This window comes from Cynocephalus volans, chromosome 1, assembly GCF_027409185.1.
Source record: "Cynocephalus volans isolate mCynVol1 chromosome 1, mCynVol1.pri, whole genome shotgun sequence".
Lineage (NCBI taxonomy): Eukaryota > Metazoa > Chordata > Mammalia > Dermoptera > Cynocephalidae > Cynocephalus > Cynocephalus volans.
In genome coordinates, this window is record NC_084460.1 from 189,619,603 (window position 1) to 189,636,874 (window position 17,272).

Consider the following 17,272-nt stretch of genomic DNA (forward strand, 5'->3'; position numbering starts at 1 on the left):
CCCAGGACCACCCCCCACCCCTGCAATCCAGCAGCCTCTTCTTCTCAGACAGACTGTCTGACCCTGAGGTTCTGCAAGTGAGGAACTCAAGCCGCCGGCCTCCCCAGGCATCTTGCCCCATGATCTGACCTCCCAAGCACAGCCAGGGGGCTTCCCACCTGAGCCCCTCTTTGAAGCCCCCACCTTCTGCGAATCACTTCCCCCCTACCTAGACCACTGGGGTGGGGTCTCCATCTGGGGCCCCTCATGGCCTGGTCCTGCCGCCTCACCTTTTTGGTCCACTCAACAATCCGGCTCTCGGTGAAGGTCTCAAACATCTCCTGGAAGAAGACGCTCAGTTTCTGCTGGATCAGGGAGATGGTGATCTCAGAGATGGGCAGATTGGCCACCTGGGCAATGACATCAGCCACGCGGCCTGAGCCCTCCACGATCACGCAGGGGGTACCATTGGTGATGGCGTTGTAGATGGTCTGCAGGGCAATAGCTACCGTGAGCCAAGTGAGCCCCGCTGTGCTCGGACGCTTTCTGCTGTGGGGAATTCTCCAATGGCAGCAGCTGGGGCAAGGCTGACTTGCCACTGTGGGGGTTACTGGAGAATTTATTGGTTTGGTAGCATGTGCTGCACAAGGGACAAAGGATTGAATCCAGACACTCTGTGGGATGTACACCCAACACGCCATCTTTCTCATGCCTATCACTCAATACCACCCTAACAAAACTGTTGTGACATGTTCACCCACTGACATGGGGACATGAGAGAGAGCCGTCTCCACAACAGGTACACTGTGTGACCTGGAGTTACAGGCCTTACAAAGGCCCTGGGGAGACTAGGGCAATGAGAACCCTGTGAATTCAAGAGACCTCTGACAAAGTCGCCAGCAGAAAGATCGCCCTCAGCAAGGGTGGGCGCCTGCCTGGGGTATGGCCGCTTGGCAGGAGAGCCATGGAGGGGACTTGGTGGCACAGGGAATGGGGACCTGGTGCTCTACAGATCCCCATTCAGCCAGGAGACCCCAGGGTTCATTTTCACCTCTGGAATTACAGAACATCAGCAGGGACACTTTCAGTGACCCCGTAAATGAAACACCAGTACCCTTGCCCCAGATCCACAGGTCATACGCTCATCCTACATTCCTACAACAGATGGAGCTGGGTAGCCCCCAGGCAGGCAGCCGAACACACACAGCGGAGTGGTTTCAGAACGAAGGTCCAGGGAGCAGCATGTTATGCCCCCTGGTAAATCTGCTTTCAGTACAGCTGATCCCAGGGTCTGTGGAAGGGGCCCAGGGCCAACACTTTGAAAACACGCCCTGGGGTGTATGGAAGGCAGAGTTGTAGAAATCCTGAGGCTTCCTTAGAGGGGTCCTGGGAGCAGAGAGCTGCCGGCTGGCTCACAACTCACCCCAGTCCCTTAAGACCACCTCTGCCTTCCGTGTCAGTCAACTGCCCAGGAGAAGCCAAGCCCACCCTCTGCACCAGGGCCCATGCAGTGGGCTCCCCCATCATCCTACTGGAAATGGCCCCTGCCACACCATGGACCCCCTTTCTCCAGCTCCTTGTGGAGATGCTCATTGCCTTCTCTCGCCAGTAATCACACGAGGAGGCTGGTGAAGTGCTCAGGCAGGTGGGACTCACGTGCAACGTGCCAGGGCCGCCCTCCAGCACCACACAGACAATGGGGATCTTGATAGCCACACCTAGACAGAGCACAGAGCCAGGTGAGGGGCTAGGGGGCTCAGCCCTCCGCGTGGGGCGCCCCTCCCCACCCCCTGCCAACTCCAGCATCAGCTGGGAGACAGGTCACAGGTAAAAAGCAGCTTTGAAAGGTGGACACTCCAGAGTTTGCAGGTGATTTGCCGATTCTAAATAAATGCCCAAGTTCCAGAGCACCTGCTGACCCACCTCTCCATTGCCTGCATCCCATCCCACTCCCACGCACTTTTCGGGTGGGGGGAGGATGAGGACACTCAGAGATGCCCCAGGTCCCCCCAGCCTGTCTTCTCACTCTGCAGGACATGGCAGCCAGCCTGCTTTTCTCTGCAACCCTTTCACGGTGCCTCAAAATCTGGGCATGCCTAAGGGAACATGCAACAGGTGACATAACCCTTCCTGCACAGGTGTGAACAAGGCATGGGAGCCTCCGTCCTGCCTCCGTACCTCCAGCCCCTGCCCTGAGCTTTCCACCCAGCCCAGTAGCAGGGGTCTTGAGAAGACCACAGCAATCCCTTTCCCTGGCAGCACACTCTCCATCCAGCACCAACAACGGCCCTGTCTCTTCCCACACTCACAACCCCACACTCCCTACACTGGGTTCTCTTAGTCAAAGCAGTTCCCAAAGTGTGGTCCCCAGACCTGCAGCCATCAGCATCACCCAGGAACTTAGAAATGTGAGTTCTCAGCCCACTCAGACCCACTGAGTCGGAAACCCTAGGGTGGGCCCAGCACACACAGACCCGCCAGGGGATTCTGATGCACATTGAAGCCTGCTCAAAAGGTTTCCCAGCCAACCTGGACACCTCCCCATTATCTTGAATCTCTTTCAACCCCTCCTCAAATCACATGCAAAATCGTGTATCAGACCTCCCAGTGTCCTAGGATCCATCCCATCCCACCTACCAGGGAAGTTCTGAGTTCAGGACTAACATATGTCCTGATTTCTGAACCTGAGATTGAGTTTGTGGTTTTCAATAGGTGTGTTACCTGAGAGCGTTTAAGCAAGCTACAGGCCCATCCTGATGTTCCTTCCACTGGTTAAAAGAGGCAAGGGAGGGTGACCCCATGAACAAAGCAGAAGGATACACAGGTGAGTTCTGATCACATGTGCAGGTGCCACACCTGTTGAACATCCCGGTCACGGCCAGCGGCATCCCTGATGCTCTCACCAGCCTGCTGCCCTCTCCACCACAGGTGCCCTGAAAGCCTCTTCCACTTACCTCCTCTCTCCTTTGTCTGCTCCGATATGAACTTCTCCAGCTTTGTCCTCAGGGGGATCTCGACCCCGTACTGGCCGTGGGTCCCATCATCCACAAGGATGAAGTGGGAGTGGTTGCTGTCCAGGCAGGTCAAGTTTCCTTGGCCTTCCTCATCCAATATGTACTCAGCAGGGAAGCCACCCTGGGGATGGTGGGGCAGAGTCACACACAGACTGAGGGAACGTTCTGCATTTTTAACGCCAGGAATTGGGGGTCTAGTTGGCTGAATAATGGCCCCCAAAGATATCAAGTCCTAGTCCCTGAACCTATGAATGTTACCTTATTTAGAGAAAGGGTCTTCGCAGATGTGATTAAGTTAAGGGTCTTAACATGAGAAGACTAACCTGGATTACCCAGGTTGGCCCAAAGTGCCATCATAAATGTCCTTATAGGAGAAAGACAGAGGGAGACACACAGAGGAGGAGGCCATGTGACACAGAGGCAGAGAGGACAGGGATGAAGCCACAGGCCAAGGAACACTGGAGCCACCAGAAATGGAAGAGATTAGGAAACAGACTCCCCCAGAGCCTCTGGAGGGGGAGGGTCCTGCACAACAACTTGATTTTAGCCAAGTGATGTTGATTTCAGAGCTCTGTTCTCCAGAAATGTGAAAGAATAAATTTCTGCAGCTTTACAATTTGTGCTAATTTGTTACAGCAGCCACAGGAAACTAATACAGATTTTGGTATCAGAAAGTGGGGTGCTGCTATAACCAATACCTAAAAATGTGGAGGTGGTTTTGAAGTCTGGCTTGAGGAAGTAACCGCTTGAGCTAAAGCCGACCCATGGAGGTGGTTTTGGAATTGGGTCATAGGTAAAGGACAGGAGAATTTTCCACAATCGGAAAAGTCTCAGTTTTCTTGAATGGACTACTGGTAGAAAATACGGGTGTTAAAGACATTACTGACTAGATCTCAGAAGGAAGTAAGAAGCACAGTAGAGAAAGCTTTTATTGTCTTAGAGAACACATGTATTGTCAAACAGAGTCTTGGTAGAAATATAAACAGTACAGATACTCCTGGTGAGGCCTCAGAAGGAAATGAAAAATATTATTAGAATCTGGAGGAAAGCAATCTTGCTACATGGTGGCAGAAAGCTCAGACAAATTGTGTTGTACAGTTGTGTGGAAAGCAGAGTTGTAAATGATGAGCTCGGATATTTAGCTGAGGAGATTTCCAAGCAAAGTGCTGAAGTTGCAACCTGGTTTATTCTTGCTGCTTATTGCAAAATGTGAAGGTAAAGAGATAAATTGAGGGAAGAAGTGATAGGTAAAAAAGAATCATGACTTGATGATTGAGGAAATTCTCAGTCTATCTAGACTGTATTTAATGCTTAAATTAAGAGATTCACTGTTAGAAAACCATACTCTAGAGGGAAGGTCAAGGGTGTGGCAAGCCGACGTTTGCTGCAGATGAAGAGATCAGGCATGTGACCACAGATTCACTCAACCATCTCAGCTGAAGCCAGGGACAGAAACAACATTGTCGAAGAAAGACGTGTGGAGGAACTTCTTATTTACTGGTGTAAGTCCCTGTGATACACATCAACAACAACACTGCAAATTTGGACCAAAAGGGACAGAGACAGGACAAAATGGAAGAAAGGTTGTCAGATTCCTAAAACTCTCCAAGCAGGAGACAGGCTGACAACCATCAAGAAGAAGGAAGGCCCATCCTGGAGGTGGGACGAGGGCAGAGGCCCCAGCTGAGGGTCCTGCGCGTGGAGCCTCAAGCCACGCAGGACCATCCCCAGGTTTTACAACCTAATGAGTTGTCCCTGCTGGATTCTGAAATTGCTTGGGACTGGTGACACCTTTATTCCTTCCGTGTTCCCCTCTGAAATGAGAATGTCTGTGTCTGTTGCATGACGCCCGTTCCACAACTGCACTATGGAAGCACGCAACCTGTTTTCTGGTTTCACAGTACACCCATGAAGAGGAGTTTTGCACCAGGATGGATAATACCCAGAGCCTCAGCCATAGCTGATTTAGATGATTTAGATGATTTAGATGATGAGTTTGGGCCTTTTGAGCTGATGATATTTACATGAGATTTAGAACTTTGAGTTGATGCTGTAATTGGTTGATAATTTGGGGGATCATGGGATGAACGTGAATCTTTTGGGGCCAGAGGGCAAACCTTACTAGACTGAATAATGGCCATCCAAAGATATCAAGTCCTAATCCCTGGAACTTGTAAATGCTACCCTATTTGGAAAAAGAGTCTTTGCAGATGTGAGTAAATTAAGAATCTTGATGTGAGGAGATCACCCTGGATTATCCAAGTAGGCCCTAAATACCTTCCCAAGTGTCCTTACAGAAGACACAGGAAGACCTGACATAGACAGAGAGGACAAAGTGACACAGAGGCAGAGACTAGAGCAATGCAGCCACAAGCCAAGGAACGTCCAGCAGCCACCAGAAGCTGGAAGAGGCAGAAAGGACCCTCCCCGAGAGCCTCTGGAAGGAGTATAGCCCTGCGACACCGTGATTATGGCTGACTGATACTGATTCCAGACCTCTGGCCTCCAGAACTGAGAGAATAAATTTCTGTTGCTTTAAGCCACCAGGTCTGTCATCATCTGTTGCAGCGGCCACAGGAAACGGCTGCGGGGGACAGCTGCTGGACCAGAACACACGTCCTCTCTTGTCCACAGAGAACAGGACGGTGCTGCAGTGGGAGAAAAGTGCAGAGTGATCTTGGAAGTCACCCAACATCCCCTGGCCTCAGTTTTTCACTTCACAAAAGGAGCAAAACAGAAGAGTCGGTCCAGACCTGCCCAGTGAACGCATCTACGATGCCAACACAAAAGGAAGACCAAGTCCGAGGGGAGGCTGGCCACAGGGCTTCCTGTGCCACTCAGGGGCATGTATGCCGATGAAGGGCACCACCATCCCAGACAGGCTCTTCCCCTGGGAAATGAGTGTGTGGAGCCCTTGCCAGAGGAGAGGAAGAGCCCCACCCGTGTCACCCCTTGGGGGCAGTGCAGGAGAAGCTGCTCAGCAGGCCGGGCCAGTGTTCCCCCAGACTTCCCGACCACGACCACGTGAGCTAAGTGGCCATGCACTCACTATGCCAAGTCTAACGTGTCCTTGGAAAATCTTGGATGGATCAAATTATCATTGCCAATTCCAGTCTCTATTAAGCAACCGCCTGTCACTGCTGCCACCAGTTAAACAGAGACAGGAGTGCTCTGCCTTCAGCCTCCAAAGAGAGGCACTGGGGGCGTGACTGTCGTGGGCCAGAGACCCCTGAGCATAGAGGTTCAGGGGTTAAAAACTCAGGCTTTATGATTGATGGCCTGGCTTAGCCTAACCAGACGCTCGCTGGCATATGACCTGGGCCAAGTTGCTCCATCCCCCAAGTCCATTCCCATCCTCCCTCATCACAGCAGCTGTTGGGACAAGCCCTCAACAGTGGGGGCTCTGAGGTAACTCCCATGTGGACCCATCCCGTGAGCTTGGAGTCCAGCCGAGCTGGCTCATTGCTGCCGGGCACGTGGGTCTGTGACATGGCCAGGCCTTGAACTCGGGTCCCCAAAGCCTGTCCAGTCTACCCCGGCTCATTCCATTTCCACAGTGCCCCCTGCAAGTCCAGTCAGGCTCACACGTAAACCCCCTCAGCTGACCTGGCCCACGCAGGAGCAGCCACTCACCGTGGGCTGAATTAGGCTCTCCCGGTTGTGAATGGTGCCCCAGGTGGCGACTCCGATGGTGATGACCTCTCCCTCCTTGTAGCTGCTGCTCAGGCTGAAGTCCCGCACTGCCTCGCCCACCTGCTTCATCACACCTGTGTGGGATCCTCCGGTGATAATCCAGGCACCTGGGCAGGGAGACAGGCGTGGGCAGGCCTGGCAGGTCTCACACTCAGAGTCCTCCCACGGGACTCTCTCAGAAGCAGGGTTAAGGACGAGACCTACTACAATCATCTCATGGCACAGCTCTGGGATCCAGGATCCCCACATTGCCCTCGCGGGGTGCGGCAGGGCCCCTCTCCTGACTGCAGCCCTCACCTGCCCCCCACCCTGCCTCCAGGCTGCCTCCTCTCTGTCCCAGTCTCAGCAATTTTCAAGACATGTGACTTTCCCGCTTCCTTTTGGGAGCTCTTGGGCCCCAAGTGTGGTGGATTGTGTCCTTGCCCCCAGTCACTCAGCCCTGTTCCCTGTAAAGCACCACATGGCCTACAGCAACCCGTGCAGGGATGTGCTTCCCACCCCGCTGTCCTGCCTGACCAGGTGGCCTGTTCCAGTCCTCGCACGTGGACGAGAGGAACAGAAACCAGGGCTGAGCACTGTGAGTTCACACCAGCCAGGCCACAGGACCAGTAGGTCCCCAGTGGGGCCTGTGTCCCACGGTGAGAGGATGTGTGAGGTGAGCCACCAGCACCTGCTTCTGTGCAACAAGCACAGAGTCATGTTTGTCGTGGTTGGGGCAGTTTGTTCCCCATGCAGTGCTGACCAAGGCCTCAGAAAGTGGTGCCATTTATAAAAGCAATCTAAATCCTGTGGCATGAGGACACTGATACTGAAAGCTAGATAGGTGCGAGGTCAGACCGTGGTAAAACCACCGCCTGTGATCCCCTGGGAGGCAGGAGAGACCCTAACAATCTGTGGAGGTAAAAGGCTGCCAAGGTGACGGTGTGCCTGGGGGATGGTTAGTAGCTTTAAACCAAGTCCCGCATGACCAGGCAGAGAAAAGGTTTGGTCCATTTACAAGCAAGGATGGAGGGAGGGCGACGGGCCAGAAGATCAGGGGGTGGGTTGACAGGAACCACTGTTCCCCATCGCCTACTGGCAGCCAATAAACTTGAGGACACTGTCAGCGACACGAGCCAATGAAGACTCAGATGAAGACTCTGTATCAGGAACTAAGACCACACCAAGGGGTGGCCCTAACCCCCTTTACTGAAACCAGGTTCCAGGAGGAGCTGGGTGACTCCAGGCTTGTCTAGACCCGAAACGTCACTGTCCCGTGTCATTAGCCTTCTCTGCCATGGTCTACTTCACAGACCACAGCGCTGTGTCCGCCTATCAACTGCCACTTTAAGGGAACACCGGCGCCTCAGGGACCCATGTCCCCCCACTCCCTGTAGAGCCCCAGGCATGGCAGGGCACAGGTCATGACAGTGGGGTTCTTCTGTTGCCCACATGGACCTGGGCCCCTGCGTGGCTCTCACTCGCCGCCTGACCTTGGCAGTTACCTAACTCCAATGTAGCAGCTGCCTCAAGTGAGAAGACAGAGAACAGACTTCATCCCACCGTCAGCCCAGCCTGCTCTGGCCTCCTCTGGCCCCTGTGCCTGTGCCACCAGGAAGATCATCACTCCCAGGCCCTGAGGCACTCCAGGGTTACAAACCAGAGCTGTCTAAGCCCCCAACAAGCAAGCCGGGCAGTAGGGGCAGGAAACCGAGGAATCATGGGCAGGTGAGAGGCTGGGTGAGTCTCACCTGGGCATGGGGCGAGGGGTGGCCAAGGTGTGGCGAGGTGACCCCAAGGGCTTTTCCAGTCCTGATAGCCTTGACCTCCCAGCATGGCCCCTCTGCCCGCCCATCTCCACCCATCTCCACTGCAGACGAGGCCTCATGCCCTGCCAGCCTCTGCACATCCATTACCTGTGGTCTGAGCCACCTTGACCAGGCCTCTGCGGAAGATGCTCTTCAGCCTCAGCTTCATGTTGAAGTTCTTGGCCCCACCAGTCACCGAGATCAGGAGGTTGGGAATGTCCAGGCCCCAGTGCTGGGTCATGAGGTGGTAGATTACGCTGGAGGGCGTGTCCTGGGAGACTCGGACATACTACAGGGAAACCAACAAGCAGCGGAGGGGACTCCATGTTGGCGGGCAGCGGTGTTCACGCCAGACACGGGGTGCAGCTGCCCCTGTCCGCCCTCCTCGGACCCAGGGCCTGATGGCACCGTGAGAGGGGATGGCGCCCCGACCCACACAGGCCACACCCGAGGAGTCCTAGCCAGGCAGGTGAACCTCACACCTCAATTTTAGACCCAATAAGAAGAGTGGCCAGTGTCCAGCCGGGACATGGATTGTGACAGGAAAGGGAAGAAGGTGGGAGCCCAGAGGAGAGGCCCAAGCCGGGGCAACGGCCCTCCCCAGGAGAACCAGCCACTCAACCCACCACGCTCCCTGCCCTCCCCTTCCTCTCCACTTTGGGAGCGCCTCCTGGACAACAGGCCCCATGTCCCTGATCCCGCCTCCTCCAGCACTCAGTCGCCAGCCCTTGCTTGGGTCTCTTCCCTTCCTCCTTCAGGCGTCCAGGCCACCCCCTCCTTGGTGCCCCAACTTCGGTGCCCCCGTCTTGGGTCCCACATCCTGGGTCCCGTGCCCTGGCCTGCCATGCAGTCTCAGCAGGCTCAGTTGTCCTCTGCCTCTCTCTAGACACTGCCCTTACTCTGGGCCCCTTAGGTTCCAGAAGGTTCTATGTGCTTCACAGTACACTTTTTCCTCCCTGGTTAAGTTGGCTGAGTCTGAAGAGACCCAGCCGGGCCTGGAATTTTCCTTGAGGAACAGAAAACCTGATGGGGCAGAATCCAGATATGGCTGCAGTGTCCTCAAAGTAATCAAGTAGCAGCATTGTCATTAAAAGAGTTCTAGTTAATGCACAACGGCTGCTGCCTGCCACCCCCAGAGCAGTGGGTCCCACGGTTGAGCAGGTGCCCAGAGGCAGGCCCTTCACTGTCCTGTATAAGCCGCGTGGCCCCCTGGAGGGAAGGGCCATGGGTCCATTGCACTGTGGACGCACACACTGGTGAAGGGGACTTTGTTGGGGGCAGGCTGCATCTTGGGTTTTGTCTCCCAGGTTTCTCATTCACTGTTGGACCATAGCATTTTCCCTATTACCAACTGTCCCTGCTAGCAACTGTCCTTGTGGGCAGCTGCCAGGGCAGGCTGGAGCCGGGAGAGTGTGGGGGTTAGAACCCTGGGCTTGGGCCCTGCCAATCCAGATCTGCCATTGCCGCAGCCTCAAGCGATGCGCAGGACCTCCATGCACCTCGTTTCCTCTTCTGGAACCAGAGGCAACAGGACCACCTCCCCTAACCACAAAGACACATGCGCCCAGGGACTTGGGAGCACCCACATGGGACAATGTGATGCGGGGCCACGGGGGACACTCAGGGGAGTCGAGGGAAAAGGTTGCAGCCAGCTGGCAGGTGGCTCAGGGGTCCCCAAACCCCAGAACAGGAAGAAGTGGTAGCAGCCCCATGGGACAGCGGTGCCCAAGAGCTGTATCTGAATCCTGCAGAAGTCTTGTTAAAATGCAGGTGGCAGAGCCCCTGATTCAGCAGGTCTGGGGCAAGGCCTGGGGATGTGCCTGGTGCTGCTGATGGCCCTGGGACCACACTGGGCTGGCAGTGTGCAGGCCTTGGGGCTTGGCGTGGGTCACACTTCCCACACAGGAGCCTCCCCACCATCTCCGACCCCTTCCCACTGCTCGTCCCCTCTCCATGTCCCCTCTGCCATTCCACAAGCACACCCCAAGCATGCGCCTGTCCTGTGTCCCTCTCCTTATTCCCTACTCTCTCCAGGCCAGGACAAAGAGCCATCCAGGGCCACCCAGCCAGAATCTGCTCACTCCTCTCTGAGCTCGCATGTCCTTAGAAAGCTCAACACGCCCCACCCTGCTTTGCGGATAACCACATACTCTGAGAGCCGGTGTCTCTGGTTTGCCCAGCACAGCACCTGCCCCATCACTAAGCATTTGGTGGGCTCTGTGCACTCTGGATTTCTGCCAGCCTCCCACTCTCACCCCAGGAAATCCCAGCCACCACGTGTCACCGTGGGGCCACCACAGCTCTAGCCAGAGTTAAAAGCCACAGAATGCTAGAAACCAACCTTTCCCACCTTCTGGCCCAGGCCCGTGAAGACGATGTCACCAAAAGCATCTGTTGGCATCTCCTGGACATGCTTTTTTGGGTCCCACTCCTTGCCCTGGAAGGCATGGGGCTTGGTGGCCTCATCCAAGTGCTGCTCGCGCGTGTAGCCACACTCACACACCACCTTCCTGTAAAGATACAGTACAAGTCACCCGTGGGAATGAGGTGCCTCTCCTGCTCCCCGCAGGGTGTTGGAGAAGGCCCAGTGAAGAGCCAGTACTTTCACCCCACCCTGAAGCCCCCCTGCTCCTCCCAGCCATGGTGGTACCAGCAGAGGCCTGGTGGGGAGCAGAAATTGCCCCCAAGCCCAGCAGTAACAGGAAGTCCCTCCACACTGAGGGGCTGAAGTGGGAGCTTGGACTACCACGCCCCTGCAGCAGTAATGAGAGGCCACCCCTCCCCTGCCATGGATATGCTGTAAGGAACCAGCTAAAACACAAGATCTGGGGTCTCATTACATAAAACTTGTCAATCAAAAATCACTAGTTATACCAAGAACCAGAAAAACATCTCAACCAGAATGAGGAAGACAATCAACAGCCACCAACCGCAAGGTGACACAGATGTCAGAATTACTGACATGGACCCTAAACAGCCATATTAAAAATGCTTCAACAAGCATGCTTGAAACAAATGAAAAAAATCAAGTATCAGCAAAGAAAGAGAAGATCTACTAAATGGAAATTTTAGAACTGGAAAGTGTGGTAACCAAAATTAAAAATTCAGTAGATGACCTCAACAGCAGTAATGGAGGGACAGAGGAAAGAATCCGTGAATGAGAAGATAGAACAATATAAATTACCCAGTAACAACAGAGAGAAAATAAACCAAAAAACAAACAAACAGAGCCTCTGGGACTTGTGCGACTACAACAAAAGATCGAACATTCTTGTCATCAGAGTTACAAAAGGAAAAGAAAAAGAGGGTAACCCTGCAAAAGTATGTAAAGTAATAATGGCCCAAATTTCCCATACTTGACAAAAAAGACATAAAGCTACAGATTCAAGAATCTGAGTAAACACTAAATAGAATAAACCCAAACAGATGCATGCCAAGACACATGCTAGTCAAATTTCCTACTAAAGACAAAAAAAAACTCAAGAGCAGCAAGACAGAAATGACACCTTATCTAGAGGGGAAAACAATTTAAGCCACACATTTCTCATCAGAAGCCGTGGAGACCAAAAAGAAGAGTCACACAATTTTCAAATGCTGAAGATAAAAAAGGCCAGCCCAGAACTCTACCTCCAGCAGAAACGCTGTCCAGGAATGAAGGAAGCAAAGACATTCACTACTGAAGGAGGACACAGGGAACTTGTCACCAGCAGAACTACCCTAAAGAATGGCCAGAGGAAGTTCCTCAAACAGAAGTGAAATGGTAAGAGAAGGAAATGTGGGATATCAGAAAGGAAGTAAAACAAACGAAGTTGTAGAAATATGGGAAATACAACATTATCTCCCTTCTCTTGAGTTCTCCAAACTATGTTTGAAGATTGAAGCAAAAACTACACACCACTGGAGGCGTGTTCTCGATGCACGTAGAGGAGACACTTTAAACAAGCCCCTTTTATATGAGGAAGGGTGGCAGTATGTAAAAGGAGGTCACGTGTCTACACTGCACCCAAATGGTAAAGGGTCAACACTAGGAGGTTTTACGTTACATGGTGCCACACCCAGAGCAACCACTAAGGGAGGCAGCATGGGAAAATACACTCAAAAATGCAAAAGTAAAATGGAATGCTAAACAATGTTTGGTAACCCACAGAAAGGCAGAAAAAAAGAGAGAACAAACAGAAAACAAAAAATGAAGCGCAGACTTGATCCTAACATATCAATAATTACACTGAATGTAAATCTAAATACACCACTTAGAAAACAGAGATTGGCAGAGTGGATAAAATAACAGGACCCAATTATGTGTCGTCTATAAAAATCTCACTTCCAATATAATGATACAGGCCAGTCAAAAGGAAAGGACGACCAGCAATAAGAAGTGATAAACTACTGATACACACAGCACTTGGATCTCAGGGCATTATGCTGAGTGAAAGACACACAGGTCATGTGGTGCATTATTCCACTTACATGACATTCTTGACACGGCAGCATTTTAGAAATGTGGAACAGACTGGGGTTAGGGATGAGGGGAGGGGAGAGTGACCACAGAGGGATGTGTGGGGAGATGCGCCAGGATGGGCCAGCCTGTATCTTCCCGTGATGGTGGTCACACGAATCTGTGTGTGATAACACACACGTTTTACCACTGTTGAACTGGTTTTGATGCCAAACTATAGTTATGCAGAATGTGACCATGGGTGAAACCGTGGGACCTATCTGCAGTATCTTTGAAACTTCCCGCAAATCTGTAATTATTTCAAAACAAAAAGTTGAAGAAACACTCACAGGCAGTGGACACACAAAGCAGAAGTCACAGGCAGCGCCAGGCAGGTGCCGCCAATGCTCCCCTGCCACCAGGCCCGCTGCACGTGCTTGGAGCCCGTGACACCAGATGAAGCTCTGGGGGCAGACACTGTGCCTATTCCTAACCTGGAGCAGGTATCTCTCAGCAGCCACCTTCCCTCTGATTTCTATGTCTTTGTAGACTGAATTTTTTTATTCCTCTACTGCTATTTGCTGGGGTTTCAGGAGAGAGACAAGATAAATGTATGTGTATCTGCGTGTTGTTCCATTGGAAAACCACAAATTTTTAGATTCCTACTCTTTGCTAGTAACAAATGACCTAAAAGACTAGGTACAGACAAGTCAAAAACAAAAACAAAAAAATCCCACTCTAAAGCTAGAAAAAATCTGAACCAGATGATAAAGGGGAGAGATGACAAAGGAGAAAGGAAACGTGGGTTTCTCTGCCACGTAGCAACCGTGTGATCTTGGATGTTTCTGACTCTTAATTTCTCAACCATTAAAATGGGAAAAATAATACATTCCCTGACCCTCACCCTACAAAATCATACAGACCCCTGAGGTCAGGGCACTTTCAGACTTGCAGGGATCTTAGAGACTACTTCGTGAGATCTGTACATTTTGTGGGTGAGGTCTGGGTGCAAGGCAGGAGAAGTCACAGGATGAGAACTGAGCCCTTGTGTCCTGGCCCAGCACTGCCCCAAATACGCAGTTAGACTGTAACAAGCAGCCCCTTTCCCTTCTCTTGGAAGCATCACTGACGAGATCAGATCTTACATCTGTGAGGAAATCTCAAGCCCAACAGGGGGCAGGAAACTGCACTGGGACCACTGACCCAGAAACAATCAGCATGATCCCGAATTCTTGGCCTCGATAGGCTGAAACAGGAGCAGTAGCACCGGCTCCTTGTAGGGGGGTCAGCTCCTGCAAGCACACCCTTCCCAACCTGGGTCCCTTCCTTCCATCTGAAGGGTGGCACCTTGGTCTCACTGAGTATGAACACCTTACTCCTGAGGAAAGCTTCCGAAGCATCCCCTCAGTCTCTGTGCTTTCAGATGAGGATTTGGGGTCTGGAGAAGAGAAGGGATATGCCCAAGGTCACGAGAGAAATGGTGACAAAATACAAAATATGAGTGGGAGGAAGGTCTGGATGAGGGCGGCAGCAGGATACAAATGAGACATATCTGGTCGGCGGCGACAAGGAGAATCATTGGGACAGGGACTAATTAGATACGGGTGGGGGTGGGAAGACCCTAAAGCACTTAATGGAGACATTTAGGGTGTACAAATAATCTGTTCTGAAAGCTGTGTTTGGATGGGGAAGGGCGTTCGCAGCTCACCGCGATCCTGGTCCTTCTGCAGGAGGCAGGGAAGTCCCAGCAGGCTCCAGGGGAAGGAGCGACCTGGCCTTTCCCATCAGGATGCCAGAGAAAGCTTCTGCGCAGCGGGGAGGTACCAGAGAAGCCCGAGGCTACTGTCCCGAGAAGGGCCTGAGTTCAGAGCTGGCTCTGGGAGAGGGCTCTCAGCGTCCCTGCACTCCCTCACTGATGTTGTTTCACTGGGCCTAGGCTGTTTGTACACAGCACACCTGCCTCGGTCCCAGCCCCAGAAGAGCTTGGCAGCTAGCAGGAAAGACAAACACAAAGCCACAGAACCACAAGACAGTGGACATCTGGATGAAAGAGAAATGCACAGGCATGGCGGGAGGGAAGGCCCCTGCCTGGAAGAGGGCGGCAGTCTGGGAGGGCTGCCCAGCAGAGGCGGCTCCCACAGAGGACTTGAAGTGTAAGCGGGATCTCTCCGGGAGGAGAGGGAGGAGCAAGAGCGAGCGAGCATGGCATGTCACAGAGCAGCATGAAACAGGTGTGGCTGGAGGGAGGGCGCACACGCAGGCCCAGACTCTGCTAACGGAGCTAAAGGAGCAGGGAGTGCGGTAAGGCAGCGCCCCCGGGAGGCCCTGCGTCCCCAGGGACAGGAGCAGCTCTGCCATCTGCCGTTTCTCCCACAGCTCTGTCAGGCTCCCCAACTCACAAGCAGCTGCCTGTGGGCAGCCATCTACCCAGGAGGGCAATGTCCAGCGGCTTAGAGGCAGAGTAGCCACTGCGGCCTTGGAGGTGGCCTTGGTGGCCACACAGTGCCGCAGGCTCTGCAGGGAGGAGGGGCAAAGAGGCTGGGGAGGCCTTTGGGCAAGTTGGGCCTCCCCGGACTTGGGTGCCCCCTCAGTGACGGTTTGCACTAAGGCCCCTCCCGGTTCCTGGGCCCCACAGCCCTCCACTCCAGGGAAACAAGATAGTCCAGGGGCTGCATCTGGTGCCCAACCCACGGGCTCAGGTCCCAGCACCACATGTAGCCACATCATGACCCTGGTCACCTAAATGTGGCACCTTGGGCTTCTCGTGTGCCAGGAGGATGGGGTCAGCCACTCCCCACAAGAGGCTCATGGGGGTCCAATGGAAATACCTTAAGGACCCTAAACCTTCCACGGACCCAGGGATGCTCCTCACTGGCCCCCTGCTGAGGCCCTGCGTGGCCTTGGTCTGACCAGTCACTCCACACAGGATCAGAAGAAAGACGTTAGAGGCTTAGACACAAAACACATCACTTACCCAGCATCAGACAGCTTGGAACTTTCCACAAAATACATGCACTCTTTCTTCTTGATGTTTTCAGGAATCCAAGAACTAAGATTTTCTTGCTACGGGTAAAGAGGGCATTTTGAGATCTTCAGGCCACCAAGTCAATTACATTTTAAAAAGCACATCCTGTGCATCTTAGACACATCTGTGCTCCCCAAGATGCTTCAGTGGCACTTTGCTTGGAGAAGGGAGACCTCAGTGATCCCATTCCATGCCAAAGGGTAGAGTACCTTGCTGAAGGCTCTCAGCTGTGGGTTCAGGAAGGAGAAATGAATCTACAAAATCATTTCCTCCTGGGCCCGACTGGAATGTGCACCTCACTTTACAGCTTATACTTCGACATCACCTTTCGTGGGCACAACGCGGTGTGGTGGGAAACACGCACGGTCTCCCCCAATCTGGGTACCTGGTTTCCCCTTCACTGTCAGGAGAATGACAGACACCATCCTGCCCACCCGACAAGGGGACCACAAAACTCAGATGTGCTTTTAGCACATTTTTATCGAGGGCTTTCAGGAGCAGCTAGTCCAGGACTTGAGGTTGAGCCTGGGGCCTCCACTGTCAGATAAAGGATATGAAACAACTGTGCAACTAGTAAGCAGGGTGATGGCTGCCCATGAGCCCAGCACAGGACGTCAGTGCTCACCCAGCGATTTCCCAACCAGACCAGGGAAATGATTGTGAAAGCTGCAGCCACTTGCCATTTTCTCCAATTCTCCCTCCCAAAGGGGGTTTCTGGGCTGGAGCCCCTGAGGTCAGCCGACCTTCTGCCCAGGTAGGAAATGTGCCTAACCCCATGGTCACTAACTGTGCTGCACAAGGGCTGGTGTGACCCAGCTGATGGGGACTACTTGGTCCTCTACGGCCATGCGGGCCAGCTGCAGGCTAGCCAGTGGACACCTACCTTTTCACTGTTGCCGAAGGGACACTGCAGCCTCCTGCTCCTGTAGAGGCTACTGTTGCTTCTCCGGAGATTGGGGACCATGCCCAGATCAGCGATCCTCCTGGCCTGCACCCCGAAGCCCTCCTCCTGCTCGGAGCCAGACTTCCTCAGGGCTGAGGGCTCCATCCTGACTCCTCACTCCAGCTTTACCCAGGTCTCCTGCCTCTTTCAAGATGGGCTTTACTTCAACTCGTTGGGCGGGGGATTCCGGAAACACACCATGAGGGGCTGCTGAGATAGATCGGAGAGGGGAGGATAAGGCCCATGTTCTGGGAGGACCTAGCCACCTGTATCCTCATAAGGAGCCCCCGCCCATTTCTCCATTATCAGTCTGCACATTTTTCCAGCTGCCCGGGCTCAGTTCCCAGCCAGGGTCCCTGGGTAGTCTTGGAAGCACACACACATCAGGGCCCGGGA

At 53.3% G+C, this 17,272-nt stretch overlaps 1 protein-coding gene across 3 annotated transcripts in view; it reads right to left on the bottom strand.

Annotated features, from left to right (window-relative positions):
* The window catches only part of TRPM2 (transient receptor potential cation channel subfamily M member 2), a 57,039-nt gene extending 40,058 nt beyond the window's left edge, over positions 1-16,981 (bottom strand). For all 3 annotated transcript variants that reach the window (XM_063106902.1, XM_063106895.1, XM_063106889.1), the window contains exons 1-8: positions 16,817-16,981; positions 15,883-15,971; positions 10,815-10,983; positions 8,582-8,762; positions 6,627-6,793; positions 2,934-3,114; positions 1,636-1,697; positions 270-470 (exon numbers count right to left, since the gene is read on the bottom strand). In XM_063106902.1, the coding sequence (XP_062962972.1) occupies positions 270-470; positions 1,636-1,697; positions 2,934-3,114; positions 6,627-6,793; positions 8,582-8,762; positions 10,815-10,983; positions 15,883-15,971; positions 16,817-16,981 (1,215 nt within the window). The remainder of the gene's footprint in view (positions 1-269; positions 471-1,635; positions 1,698-2,933; positions 3,115-6,626; positions 6,794-8,581; positions 8,763-10,814; positions 10,984-15,882; positions 15,972-16,816) is intronic.
* Between the last annotated feature and the right edge of the window lie 291 nt (positions 16,982-17,272).